Below are 14985 nucleotides of genomic sequence, written 5' to 3' on the forward strand. Positions count from 1 at the left end.
AAATGCTCTCTAGAATGAGAATATCCCTCCCCCTCATACCACCTGTTTCTGACTATCAATAGCAAGCGCTATTCACAGTAAACGAAAGACTACTGTCCTATTTCAATTGGAAATACACAGCGAAGAAACCTTTACTCGTGAAGCAATTTAATTTGGTCTTTAGCTGTAATATGTTTAATATGTTATTATCTGTTTCTCTCAGAAGCGAAGTAACTCTTAGCGGCTCTTTATTTCGAGACGTTTAAAGCACACGTTAATGACTTTGATGATACCTGAAGTTCGGTATGACTGAAAAACCCCTTCACGTAACCTTCAGGACGCTGCACTAACCTGTCAAGTTCCAGATTCACACACACGACTAAAAATGCTGCATGAAGATCACCTGATGTCTTCTTTTCTTGACTTGGTTTATTCAGTCGTCCCTTTAATTTTTCCCCCGCAATGGAAACAGCTCATCCAGCATCATCAGGAGCTGCTCTTTGATCTGGAGCTGGCGTGTGCGCATGCGCAGCTCATTGCCTTCGCTGCACTGGCTTCAGTAAGTTGGATGTGCGCCGTCTTCATCATCACATCCAAAACCCCATCAAAACTGTTGCAATGGAGAGTATCGGAAAAACCCCACATATCTTCTTATTATGTCCGCTGATCGTGGCTGTGGCATGCGCGCAGAGGTATGGTTGCATTTTGTGCCTTTTTCGAAAAGAAAATGTTGTGGTTTGGGGATGTAACAGGAATTTACGAACATCTCGTGATATTATTGCAGTAGCAGAGACCCGAGCAATATGCCAGTGGTCAAAGACACCGTGGACAGACTCATGAAAGGATACGACATTCGGCTGAGGCCAGATTTCGGAGGTAATGCATGTGTAAAATTCGTATAATTGTTGCATTTGGATTGTCACGCGCACTAACATGCCCAATTACTCATGCAAACCTTGTTCATTCATCTCAGTCTCTGATCAGGCGTGCACGTCAATGCATGAGAAAAAAAAATGAACGCATGCTTATTTACTGCTGTTTTGCCATTTTATCTTTTCCCAGAGAGGGACGCGAACTTGGGGATCAATTCAATTTGCAGTGCAACTTTTGTTGCGTCATGACGACAAATGAAATGTCAAGCTTTACAAAAATATCCTTTGATGCACGCGCATACACGCGAGTCCATCAGAGAAGATGCTCAAGCTGTTATTGATAGATGGACACGTCTAACTGTTCATTTGTCAGTCATGCAGTTGCATTTGTGCGTTCACCTCCAGTGGTTGTTACAAATCAACAATTTCATGCGCATTGCCACGTGAATATGGGGTGTTGGTGTTTCATATATATATATATATATATATATATATATATAATATATATATATGTAATGTCACAATAAAATGATTTAGTGTAATTAGGGACAATCTGTCCCTGGATGAAATGAGGGTATACATGCATGCAATTCAATCAATCAGTTCCGTTTTTAACAATTTTCCCTTCTCTCCATCAGGCGCTCCGGTGGCGGTAGGGATGAATATAGACATAGCCAGCATAGACATGGTATCCGAAGTAAACATGGTATGTTGCATGTAACAATTTCCCATTGGTGTTATGTGTCCTGATGTGTGCTTATGTGTCCAAAGCATTATGTTAAAATGCATTCCCAGAGAATATCAATGCACACTAACTTGAGGCGCACCAGCTGATGTGTCTCACACATGATGATTAGATGTGAAACTGCAGAAGTTCATTGGCATGCTGCGGTATCTGCTCTGCATTTCGCTGCTACATTTGAATTCAAAACACACGCGCACTGGCGCACTCGCACGCGCACCCGCACGCGCTCCGCATGTCTCACACTGTGTTTTTGAGCCTGGCAGTTTTTGATATGCCACCGAGAAAACAGGCACGTTCGTGGAAGCACCTTCACACTCCATGACTTGTGTTTTTTAGCTAATCTAGTTCAAGGTGAGCGTTGCCCTCTCAAGGAGAAAGACGGCACGTGCCGTGTATTCTCACGGAATCACGCGTTTCTTTCTCAGTAGTGAGGGGTTTTGCGAGATGTACATCTATGAACAGCCCCTGTCGATGTTTTTGTTGGTGTGTCTTGCTTTTAAAATGGTCAGACATTAAATTGTGATGTTAAGCAACATACTGTTGATGAGGACAGCTGAAAAGTTTATCTCGCGCAACCGCACCCTCTTTCGGAGGCAGTGGTTAGCGCAGCTGTAATTGCAGGGGAATATGTATGGCTGTGAAATTAAAGATTTATGGCTCGTACTCATTGCAGCTTTATCATTTCAGTGGGGGTGATAGAGTTTGTTTTCAATTCATTTCCCAGTCGCTCCTTTTAACTCGATGAAGGTGAAATGGCCTGTGCCAGGAGGTCTACATTTTCTTCACCAATCGGTTTGGAGAAACAAAAGCATGCTTCGCTTGCAAATTGAGTTCAATATATATTTATAGCTCTGTAGATGGTGTGTACACAAAAGAATTGTCAAATCTATGATGAAAGCAATGCTGTTTAATTCATTGAAGTTAAATAGAAGCATTTTTGTGAGAATTATGTGTATACTTGCCTGTTTATCCTGGTTGTCTTCATAAAAATGATTTGAATATGACAGCTATTGTCCATCAAGGTCAGGATATCCCATGTACACAGAAAACCTAGTTTGGAAAAGTAATTTAAATAAATAAAATCCTAAAATATAATGGACATTTCTGTAATTGAATTTAAATTGTTGTGGTTAGCAGCAGCTTATATTCAACTAGAATTTGCTATTTGTGAGTGCAAATGGATCTTAAAAGTCCTTATACAGCACATTTCATGAATAAGGTAAACCATTTCCCATTATTTCTTTATTTATGGTAGCATAGGCACAACTTCCATGTTTTTGCTATTAGAATGCATTTGGTTACACTTATATACTTGTACTTTTGGTTATAATTTAACATAAAATCAACCTACTAAATTAAACTAGTTTTAAATACGTCAAATGTCTATATCTCCACCTTAAAATGGGATTCTGCCCTTTCCCACCTTAGAGCTCTTGACTTTTTTTTTTTACTGTGTCCAACTATTAAAATATATAATCTGTTGAACTGGTATTCATATCTTGACCTTCAACCAGTTATTTTAATTCAGAATGGTGAAACAAAAATTTTTCTTACATTTATGAGAGCATAAGTTGTTCAAGAACTGCTATTACGTGCAAACCCATTCTGGTATAGTCTTTAAATATATTTTATTAGTAACACTATTTTAATGTTACATGTATTTACTATAGTAATAACTATAAATTGGGCATATTTACATGCAACTAATCCTAAACCAAACTTTGTTTGGTACATGTAGTTAATTAATATTACTCAGTACTTAAATGTATAATTACACTGTAACAAGGACACCTTAAAATTAAGTGTAACCATTTTCTTCATTTATTTTTTGTATGAATTTTAAGTTTTAAAACAGCAAACCTCATTTAAAATGAATTGCAAAATAAACCGGACCTTGTGCGTTTTATTTCGACCTCGTTAGCTTGACGATCGACGTTTTCATTTACTGATCTCGAATGACTGAGAAAGCCACTGACATTCACGGTTCAAAAGGTGCAGCGAACCCTTCGAGGTGTCACAGCCATACTGCAGTTTTAAGGACGTAGATGCTTCATACTGTGTAGTGATGTGCCTACAAATTACCTTTATAGATCTGTCAAGTTTGTTGCCTGTCACGGGTGAGCTCTGGAATCCCTAAGAGTTGGGAAGAAAAGATGAAAATCTTTGTTTTCTGCAGCTCCGGCGAAATTGGATTTTCACCGAGCTAGCGGCCGAGAGGATCCTCGACTATCCTAAGGGTTGACGGGGTTGATCTCTGAGATTTGGAGCCATTAGTATCTGATATTTCCATTCAAAGCCAGCACCCCATGCATCACGCCTCATTCGCTCTTATGCTCGCCTCGTACCAGTTTACTGTCTCATTAGTCCAGCGTGATGCCTGCGTCTTAGACAGATGTATGATCTCTCAATTAGGAGCGGCACGGATGCCCCAGGTGTCTTTGTTAGGCGTAACTGCTTGAAGCGTTTTGTTTTAAAACGAAGCAACCCCCCTCTCTTCATCTCCTCCTGCCTGCCATTTCACACGGATGTAAACAAGAGTGTTCGCTGTGTGTTAAACGTGGCCGAAGAAGCCTCGACCAAAGGTCACCCGTGTTGTTTGGCAATGCAAATCTTTAGGCCAGTCTACGTAAGTTGCGTTTCCGCTGCTTGACATTAAAACGCGAGCTATTTTTGGAGAGAGGCCGAAAGAAGAGGCAAACACGGGCCGTGCTCTCTGGCTGAGGCGGCTTCTGATGACTCATTTGAGTTTTGAGGAGGCAAAATACAAACGGGATAGTGTGGTATTCCAATCGATCGGGCCGATCGCTGATACAGGGTCCTCTGTCTCTGGTTTGTTTGGTGCTTGCATAAATTACTGTGGAAATGACCTTTATTTGTGGCTGGGACGGTGGATATGTTGAACGGTTTTCTCTGAAAACATAATAGTCACTTCAAAGGAAAAGATTCAAGCAGACTTGTGCTAGCTCATGGGCTAAATAATTACCGGGGCGGAAACATTGCCCTTATATGTATCATTATCCTGACAAGCATTAATTGCTTACATGAATAAGAGGCAGGGCCGTGCAATGATAGCCTGTGAAATAACAAATGGATGAAAAGACAAATTTAGACTCAATTAGATTGGTCGACTTAATTACTACTAGTGTGCGTAATTGTAGGTCATTTTTGACTAGTCAGTTAGTGTCTGTTTAGTCCCGTTTTATTGAATTCCGAGCTGATAAACAGTGTTATTTTTACTTTTTGTTGCTATGACAACACCACCCTTCTCAAAAAATGCTGGGTTAATGTGGGCTCTTCTCTGTTTCGATAGATTAGGTTTTAAGGCAAGGCTGCAGATTGTTTTTAGGAATTCTTTCATACTTAACGTCGTGCGATGTAGATTTAGCTACAGTCAGAAATAGAGTAGCAACGCTGTAGTCACATGACGCTCTCTTCCAGACAGCAGCAACTTGTATTATAATTTCATACACTGATGAGATCTGCAGCACATCTCACTCTACTGAGAAGCTTATTATAGTTCTTGCACTGCTTTTTTTTCTTTTCCACTAATTTCTGCATTTAATTAATCACAACCCGTTAACGTACACTTGACTCCTTTTAGACTTTGTTTTGTGGGTTATTTCAGTCTTTCTTAGGTCTTTCTCAGTCTTTTTTGTAAACTATTCTTTTTAAGACATTTAAAGTTGAAATATTTGAAGAATGCAAATGCAGCGATGCGTTAGGTGCATACTGAATTGTGATTGGTCTTACTTTGCTCGCATTTATTTAACGGCTTATACACTGCAAAGGCGTACTGCAAAGACGTACTTTTGATTCTTATGCACAGCACACTGTCTCTTGACAACCGTGAAGTGTCTTTGATGCAGCATTTCAGTTATGCAGAACTAAAACCTAAACTTACCTAAAGCCTTAAAGGGATAGTTCACCCCAAAATTAAAATTCTGTCATCATTTACACACCCTCATGTCGTTCCAAACCCATAAGACTTTTGTCTTCATTTTCAAAACACAAGTGAAGATATTTTTTTTGAAATCTGAGAGCTTTCCTCCATTGAAAGTCTATTCACACAAGACGTTCGCTTCGAAACGTTCATAAAGCGATCGTAAAATAAATCCATATGCAAGTGTGCTTGCATGATGTGTGAGAACCAATGAGGTTCATTCTCGTGTTATGCATCACGTTTGAGCTTCAGCAAGAACCAATGAGGTTCATTCTCGTGTTACGCATCACGTTTGAGCTTCAGCAAGAACCAATGAGGTTCATTCTCGTGTTACGCATCATGTTTGAGCTTCAGCAAGAACCAATGAGGTTCATTCTCATGTTACGCAGCGCGTTTGAGCTTCAGCAAGAACCAATGAGGTTCATTCTCGTGTTACGCATCACGTTTGAGCTTCAGCAAGAACCAATGAGGTTCATTCTCATGTTACGCAGCGCGTTTGAGCTTCAGCGAGAACCAATGAAGTTCATTCTTGTGTTACGCTGCACGTTTGAGCTTCAGCAAGAACCAATGAGGTTCATTCTTGTGTTACGCTGCACGTTTGAGCTTCAGCAAGAACCAATGAGGTTCATTCTTGTGTTACGCTGCACGTTTGAGCTTCAGCAAGAACCAATGAGGTTCATTCTTGTGTTACGCTGCACGTTTGAGCTTCAGCAAGAACCAATGAGGTTCATTCTTGTGTTACGCTGCACGTTTGAGCTTCAGCAAGAACCAATGAGGTTCATTCTTGTGTTACGCTGCACGTTTGAGCTTCAGCGAGAACCAATGAAGTTCATTCTTGTGTTACGCTGCACGTTTGAGCTTCAGCAAGAACCAATGAGGTTCATTCTTGTGTTACGCTGCACGTTTGAGCTTCAGCAAGAACCAATGAGGTTCATTCTTGTGTTACGCTGCACGTTTGAGCTTCAGCAAGAACCAATGAGGTTCATTCTCGTGTTACGCAGCACGTTTGAGCTTCAGCAAGAACCAATGAGGTTCATTCTTGTGTTACGCTGCACGTTTGAGCTTCAGCGAGAACCAATGAGGTTCATTCTTGTGTTACGCTGCACGTTTGAGCTTCAGCGAGAACCAATGAGGTTCATTCTAGTGTTACGCAGCACGTTTGAGCTTTTTTTCCCTAAGATTTAGTTTTTTGATTCTAAGAATCCACAAATATTATGATCCTCTTGCAAAGGATCCGCTTCCTAAAATATATAGGCAACTATTTTAATTTAGACTAGTACGTGTGATACTATAAAGACAAATTAAACAACAGGCATGTTTGTTGTCATTGTCAAGTAATGGTTAAAATATTATCTGAACTCAAAATCATTTTTATTTGTGCAGCACAACACAATATACATTTGTCCAAATCTTTTTTTAAATATGAATGTTGTAGTTTTTTTCCCTCCAGGTCCTGGTATAACCCCCCTGGTAAAAATGTACCAATTGACCATTGCCTACATGTCATGCATAGCTCTGAAAGTTTCATGTGTCTTGTAGTCTCTTTCTTTTTTAAATGTTCTTCTCAAATTTTACAATAATTTCCATTTATCTATATTAATATATGTATTTAATTTATTAAGCAAATCAACATTTAAGCGGGATAATGCTTTGTGTCGGGGTCCTGATCACAGGTCTAGTTATTTGCGATGATCAGCTGACTGTTCATTATCCCTTATATGGAAAAAGTCGAACATAAAATGTTTTCAGAACAAAGTTTAATCAAATAACAACATTAAACTCTGATTTCCAAACTAATTCTGCAAAGAGGCGCTCAGTTGTAGATTAATTTGAAACACCTGGCGTTTGGAGTCTGTCTGACATTGCAATAAACTTTGCCACTTAATCACGTCTTCGACATCAAACGTTTATCTCCAAACATGTCATCAACATCCTCATCACGGCACTTGCAGTTATGAGTTTAGATTAAGTGAAGTTAATGTGACAGATTTCGCTTGTGTAATCTGTTAATATATCATCCTGTGATGGGGTGTTAGGCAGTTAAATCAAACGTGTTTAAGTAGCTGTAGAAAACGCTCCGTTGGGAATAAAGGCTAATCGGGCCAGTCATGCTATCAGCACCCCGGGTATGGCCACTGGATCTTAAGTCCATCTCTCTTACAACCTCCAATATTTAGAGGCTTGTGCTTAACCAGTCATTCGGATGGTTTCGTTGTCATGACCAATTAATGATGTCTCCCAAGTCCACAGCGACTGCGTTGGTGTTTCTCTTATTTGGAGAGACAGTGAAACTATGGCAGTGGTGCTGTTAAGTGCCTTGTTATCAGCATTTTCCATCACAATCTCTTTACGCGCTCATTTGGTACTTTCCTCAAATAGGGACGAACAGAAACACTTTGGTGCCACATGACTTATTCAAAGCATTAGAGACACAAATCCCATGTTTTTTGTTGTGAGAACATTTAGATATGTTAAATCATATGACATGAAATGAGCCTAGAATGAAAAACAGCTTGATTTAAACAAACATTTTGTACTCAACCCAATTTCCTGCATTACAAACCATGTAACTTTCCTTAAAATTGTGGCACCGGTTTGGATCATGTTTACATCATGATGGGAGGACAGGTACAAAATCTCATTCTTTTTTCTCAATTTCTTCAGAGATATCAGTGTTGAGAGCATTCATCACGCTTGACAATTGCACACTATTATGCAAGTAATTGCAAGAAAAAAATGTCAAATACATGTTTCTCTTGCATTTAAAATAAAGTTTATCAATAACTACTAAAAAAACATTTGTTCCCAAACTAGCTAGCCACTAATGAGAGACTTATTATGCAATTTTAAAGGTTCCTAATTTTGTTTTGGACTCCTACAATAGGTTTACATGCATCCAAGGTTAAAAAACACTTGAATTTTCTCATAAGATACATTGCAGCATCAGCTCTTTTCTCACAGTGTCTGAAACAATTCGATAAAGGATTCAGTCTCTCTAAACCCCTCCTTTCCGAGAGTCTACTCTGCTCTGATTGGTCAGATGGCCCAGTCTGTTGTGATTGGTCTACTCTGCTCTGATTGGTCAGATGATCCAGTCTGTTGTGATTTGTCTTCTCTGCTCTCATTGGTCAGATGATCCAGTCTGTTATGATTTGTCTACTCTGCTCTCATTGGTCAGATGGCCCAGTCTGTTGTGATTGGTCTACTCTGCTCTGATTGGTCAGATGATCCAGTCTGTTGTGATTTGTCTTCTCTGCTCTCATTGGTCAGATGATCCAGTCTGTTATGATTTGTCTACTCTGCTCTCATTGGTCAGATGGCCCAGTCTGTTGTGATTGGTCTACTCTGCTCTGATTGGTCAGATGATCCAGTCTGTTGTGATTGGTCTTCTCTGCTCTGATTGGTCAGATGATCCAGTCTGTTGTGATTGGTCTACTCTGCTCTGATTGGTCAGAGTGCCCAGTCTGTTGTGATTGGTCTACTCTGCTCTCATTGGTCAGATGGTCCAGCCTGTTGTGATTGGTCTTCTCTGCTCTGATTGGTCAGATGATCCAGTCTGTTGTGATTGGTCTACTCTGCTCTGATTGGTCAGATGGCCCAGTCTGTTGTGATTGGTCTACTCTGCTCTGATTGGTCAGATGGTCCAGTCTGTTGTGATTGGTCTACTCTGCTCTGATTGGTCAGATGATCTAGTTTCTTGTGATTTGTCTACTCTGCTCTCATTGGTCAGATGGCCCAGTCTGTTGTGATTGGGCAACCACTTACAGCGCATGTCAGAAATGAAATGCTCATTACAGTATCTGAAGTTCAGCTTTGGTTTTTCCTTAGCGCTTCATACACAGTGATACGAATATTAACGATGGAGTCGATTTTACCGTATTAGTTCCAGCACATGTCCTTATCCTTTGGAAGTGCATGCAAAGTGGATTTGCTTTTGCGATGCAGAAAACTTCTCAACACGTCGACAACACGAACCAAACTCTTCCAGTACTCGACTATCAACTACAGTGTTTCAGGGTCAAAGAACATTGTTCACTGGCAGCCTGCAGTGAAGACCATAGTTCGGCATTATGCTAATTTGTTACAAACCTACGTAAGTTTCGAGCAGGAAGTAAGACTGGAATTACTGATGACTCTTTTCAGAATGACAATAAGACAATATCCTATTTATCATGTACTTTGATATTTGAAACTTTGCAGACCTTTTACACAAACAGCTATATTCCTCACAAACAGTTACTGTATATAACACACTAAATGAAAAGTAATATCTAAAAAAGCATTATAGGGACATTTTAAATTAGCAACCATGTGTGCATATATTTAATTTTTTTAATATATTTTGTCCATTTACTTTGGATGTTTATTTAATATTTAACTGTAAAAGTCACACAAATCATGATTTTAAACTTCTCAAACTTTGACTTGCAACAGGGGTACAGAAATTACAAACCTCATATCAAATAAACATCAATAAACTGTTCATATAATATTCATTTTGACATCCTGAGGTGGAAGACCAATGTTTTCTAAGCACCTCCGGTTACACTTTATTTTAAGGTGTCATTGTTACAGTGTAATTATATATTTAAGTACTGAGTAATATTAATTAACTACATGTACTTACTATAGGGTTAGGGTAGGATTAGGATTTGGTTGAGGGTTGGTTGCATGTAATTATGCATACTTTACTGTTATTACTATGGTAAGTACATGTAACATATGTAACAAGGACACTGTAAAATAAAGTGTTACCGCACCTCCTTTCACTGACTATTTTTATGGGGAAAGAAAAACTTTCAGTTCCTACCATATTCTTGGAAAATGGCATTTATTTCAATGCCTGGAATAAAAAGTGAATCATGTTTTGCTTGATGTTAATTTTGCATGACTTCTGTTTTTAAATGGGTTCTGTGCAGTGGAGACGGATGTCTTCTGAACGTGATGAGTGTTGGATTTGGGTTGTGACAGACTTAATGGAGAACTCCCAGCAGCCTCTGCTTCAGTGTCAGCTCAGTGGGAGAGACCCGACAAATGACGTTGTGTCATTCTGTCACAATCTCAATATGATCTATCGATCTGGGCATCCATCTGAAGAGCTGGCATGCCTCACTTTATCTTACATAAGGTTGTTTCGCAGATTTGCAGTGCTCCGCTGTAAATAATGCTATGGCAAGGATCAACAATAAGGATTTTTTTTTTCTGCTGGCCTAGTCGTTCAATGTTTTGCTTTTTACATGCTCTGCCAACATTTTTCATTGACCCAACTGAAACAAATCATGTTTTATTTTTTATCCTTATTGTCGAGCCCTGGTTTGGTGTTTTTTTAAATGGGGGCTATGAGAGTTAAACTGAAGGCAGATCCTATTTGATCCAGTGACTTTAGAATAGTTTTATTGAATACAAAGACAGCTTTTTCTTGTGTCTGAGACTTCTTTACTTGATGATTTTCCATGTCACATAAAGAATTCATAACCAATGCGCCCTTAATTAGTACATTTATGCTGCAGATTTAGAGACGCCCTTGATTAAATTAATTTGCACTTGCAAATTTCAGCTCTGTTAACGATGATTAAACATCACAACCTAACAGAGGCTTTTTTTGCTCTCTGCTTCTCAAAATTATTTAGTTCACTTAAATATTAATATTCTGTCATTTTTTTTACTCACCTCATTTGTCTGCGGAACACAAAAGGATACATTTTGAATAATTTAATGGTCACACCTTGCTTCCTCAAACTTGAAAGCTTCAGATCCTATTGCATTGTAATCGATTAGAAAAGAATAACTACATGCTTTAATATTTTACCATATGAAATCATGTAAATGATAAAATTTAAATTTTTGGTAAAAAAACAACAACAACAACATATATTAAATATTCATGTCTCTAAAATCCATTATATATCAATGTCCCAATGCACTGCACTTCTATCTTCATGCCTGATTCTTTTAGCAGAGAGGGAAAAATCCACTCGGTTGCATGTGAGCTCGCAGAAGCTGTGTGTTTGCGTCTCGGTTTGAGATCTATTGATGTCAAAGAAGAGTAAACAGAGCCCAAAGAGGCATCTGCTACCATCTGTGACCATAGTAATTATGCTCACATTTGGCACTGAAGCCAAGAGGAAAGTTCCAAGCCCAGGTGTTCCATATTCTGTACCCTGGCATCCACACTTCGCTCGGGAAAAAACTGTATATTTAACCTCTTTCCTCAAAATGTTAATCCTCAGAAAGTTTTTTCCATTTTTCTGCCCCCCCCCCCCCCCATATGATTTATAACTGTAATACATTAACGTATACTATATGCACTCCTGTTTTATTGTACTTCATTACTCAACTGGAACACAATAGGTAGGATGAAAAAGCTCAGAATGGCGGAATACCATTAGGCATAAATATCATCAAAACATATCTTCATGCATAGCACCAATCTTCATTGTTTCTTAAAAGGATAGTTTATCCAAAAATACAATTCTGTTGATAATACCTTCACCCTTATGCTGTTTCAAACATGAGTGATCTTCCTTCCATGGAAAACAAAGGAGTTTTTAGCAGAATGTTCATGTTGCTCATGACTGGGGTTGTCAAGGTCCAAATATAAAATGGTCCATCTTGGGTACTTTTGTTTTTGTTTTTTTTGGTAAGGAACAGACTCAAATTTACCTCTTTAATGCAATTTGAACATTGTTCATATTCAAATTTGGCTTGTTGTATCCATGAAATATCCATGAAATGTATATTTCATGGTTAATGTATATTTCATGGTCTTTACTTCACACAAAGCTATTGTTTGACTTCTCAAGATGTGAAATATAGGGCACAAGATCACTTTTATGGTTCATTTAGATGTGTTTTGGTCAATCGGATCACGAGTAGACGAGGGAGACACATTCCTGTTTACACCTGGTGTTTTAATCCATCTCTTTTGTCCACTTTCAACCACTTCTGTCCTGATTTCTTTGAGGGGAGTGTCTATGGGCGGGTAAATGTAGGGTTTTTTCAGATCTTTTGATCAAATGGATGAAAAAAGCTCACTCAATTTACATATGAACACGAAAGGAGACGATGGAAACACACAGAGAGCAGCAGCTTTCATTTCTGCTCTGACAGCCACAAGACTCCGCCGAACGCTGTGAGTGTGTGTTAGAAATCAGGAATGGTGAGAGAACATTGTGCTTGGTATGTTTTTCATCTTTAAACCAAACTTGAGACTTCAGCTGACAAAGTTTAAATCCAGTCTGGCTAGCATGATTCCCACTAATGTTTACGCATTAGGTCAGTAGTCGGAGAGTAGACGGTCGACCACATGAGCGCAATACAATGAAAGCAATTCGGTTGAATGCGTTTTCGACTAACTCTGGAAGTGATCGAAAGTGGACAAGCTCAAAACGTTTTAGACCCTATTTACATCGTCTACTTGTGATCGGGTTGACGAAAACATTTCTTAATACCAGGTGTAAACAGGGCCTATGGTGCTTTTATGGTGTTTTGAAAGATGCTGGTTCCCATACACTTGTATTTGAGAGCAGCATAAATATTCTTCAAAACGCCTCTTTTTGTTTTGCACAAAGGACTATAAAGTAATACATGCATGTGTTTTTATATAAATATTAAGTTATTATTAGTATACTTAATAAATTGTCATATTTGTAAATGCTAAACAGAGTGATAAATGTCTCTTGCAATGATAATAAACATAATTACGACATATTAAATGTGTTTTTTCCCCTTATATAACTGTAATCATAATAGTTGGATTGTAACTGTCACATCTGGCACACTTTATACCCGCAAACAACCGTGTACAAACCACACCTGGGACTAATTAAACTCAATAAAAATGCTGAAGCCTCAAATCATTTTTACTGCGTTTATTTTAGTCAAACTTCAAGTGCTGGAATGATGTGCAATTACTGGTGTGTAAATTTCCTGTGACGTGATGTTTCGATGTTCCCTAATTCTCTATGGCGTTGCAATCTTACTTAAGATGACGGAAAACCCTGTGAAACCCACTTCGCAGAGCATTTACGGTCGAATGGAATGCACCTTAAGTGAAACAGGTTTGAAACGACATGAGCGTAAATAATGCATTGTAACACATTTATCTGTGGAATTTATTAATAGAATGTCTCAGTAAGGGATAGTTCGCCCAAAAATGAACATTCTATAATAATTTGCTCACCCTTATGTCCTTTGAAAAAGGTTGGTAACAAAACAATTTTTGTACACTTTGACTTTGAATTGAATGTACAAAAACACATTTCTCAAATATCATCTGTGATGTTCCACACAAGAAAGACTATTGAGAGTCTTTATATAGAGTCTATTGGGTTGGGAAGCACATGAGAGCGAGTAAAAATGTTCATTTATGAGTGAACTATCTCTCTAAGGGTTTGAGGTGGCTAAAGTGACTCTGTCGCCCAAGGCATCAGCTGCTTCTCCTGAGGGAAACCTGCAGTGTAGATGCTCAGCACCGGCTTTAACACACACATGCATAATGACAGATGCTAAAGATCGGAGGGAATTATGTGAGCCGAGCTACCACTGACTATGGACCATCTGCATGCTCATTCGAAGGTTTATCTTTATCATCAATAATTTGGATTCTTATCAGTATAATTTGGATTTTTATGTATTTGGATTTTCTTATCAGAAAAGTTCCATAAAGGATTTTTTTTTTAAAGAGGCCGTATTAGGCCCTATTTCAGAGCCTTGATTTTGGTTTTGAGGCTCACTAGAATAGATTTTATGCTTGAACATGGAAAAAAAACACATTATTTTCAGATATTTGACATTGTTGCAGCACCTCTCTTCCCAGTCTGTCAGTAACGCTCTGTTTAGTTTCTGTCTCTGTGAAGCCCCTCCTTCTGAAAAGCGCAATGCGCTCCGATTGGTCGGCTGGATCAGTGTGTTGTGATTTGTCGACCGCTTTGAGCGTGTTTTGGAAATGTCGCTCCATAATAACCACCAGTTTCAACAGTTTTCAACTCAACTCAACCTCTTTATTTTGCATGTGCCTTGGGCTGGAATTATTTAAATGAGGAATATAGTGACGTGTTCGTTCCTGGAAGAAAGCTCAAGACCACAATCGAGGCGTTTCAGGGAGTTCAGAAACAGTGCTGACTGATATAGAGAATAACTCCCTTTGGAGTGACTTTGTTACTTTTTAAACCTTTTTCATTCTCAAACAGCAACATTACACACATTAATATTGTGACAAAGCATAATTGGTCCTCTTTAAATAATAATTTCCAGAAAATACCAAAAATGAGTAACAGAAATGTTGTGCAAAATCTAGAAGTAGTGAAGTAGTGGTATTATACACTGCCCTGCCTGGTCACTGTTTGTTTTAAATAGGCAAATGCTTAAGAGTCTGTGATTGGATAATTATTGCAGTGGTTATTATGTTTCTAGCATGTTATATGTTTGCCTACAGTTCTTCTAACTCG

General features: G+C 38.6%; 1 protein-coding gene across 2 annotated transcripts in view; it reads left to right on the forward strand.

Annotated features, from left to right (window-relative positions):
• The first annotated feature begins 491 nt into the window (after window positions 1–491).
• gabrb2a (gamma-aminobutyric acid type A receptor subunit beta2a) overlaps window positions 492–14985 on the forward strand; it is a 42997-nt gene continuing 28503 nt past the window's right edge. The window contains exons 1-3 of one of the 2 annotated variants that reach the window (XM_079893092.1): window positions 492–671; window positions 764–855; window positions 1490–1557. In XM_079893092.1, coding sequence (XP_079749218.1) covers window positions 598–671; window positions 764–855; window positions 1490–1557 — 234 coding nt within the window. In that variant the 5' untranslated portion in view covers window positions 492–597. The remainder of the gene's footprint in view (window positions 672–763; window positions 856–1489; window positions 1558–14985) is intronic. The other variant, XM_079893091.1, reaches the window with a different exon arrangement.

Source organism: Squalius cephalus (genome assembly GCF_949319135.1).
Source record: "Squalius cephalus genome assembly, chromosome: 14".
NCBI lineage: Eukaryota > Metazoa > Chordata > Actinopteri > Cypriniformes > Leuciscidae > Squalius > Squalius cephalus.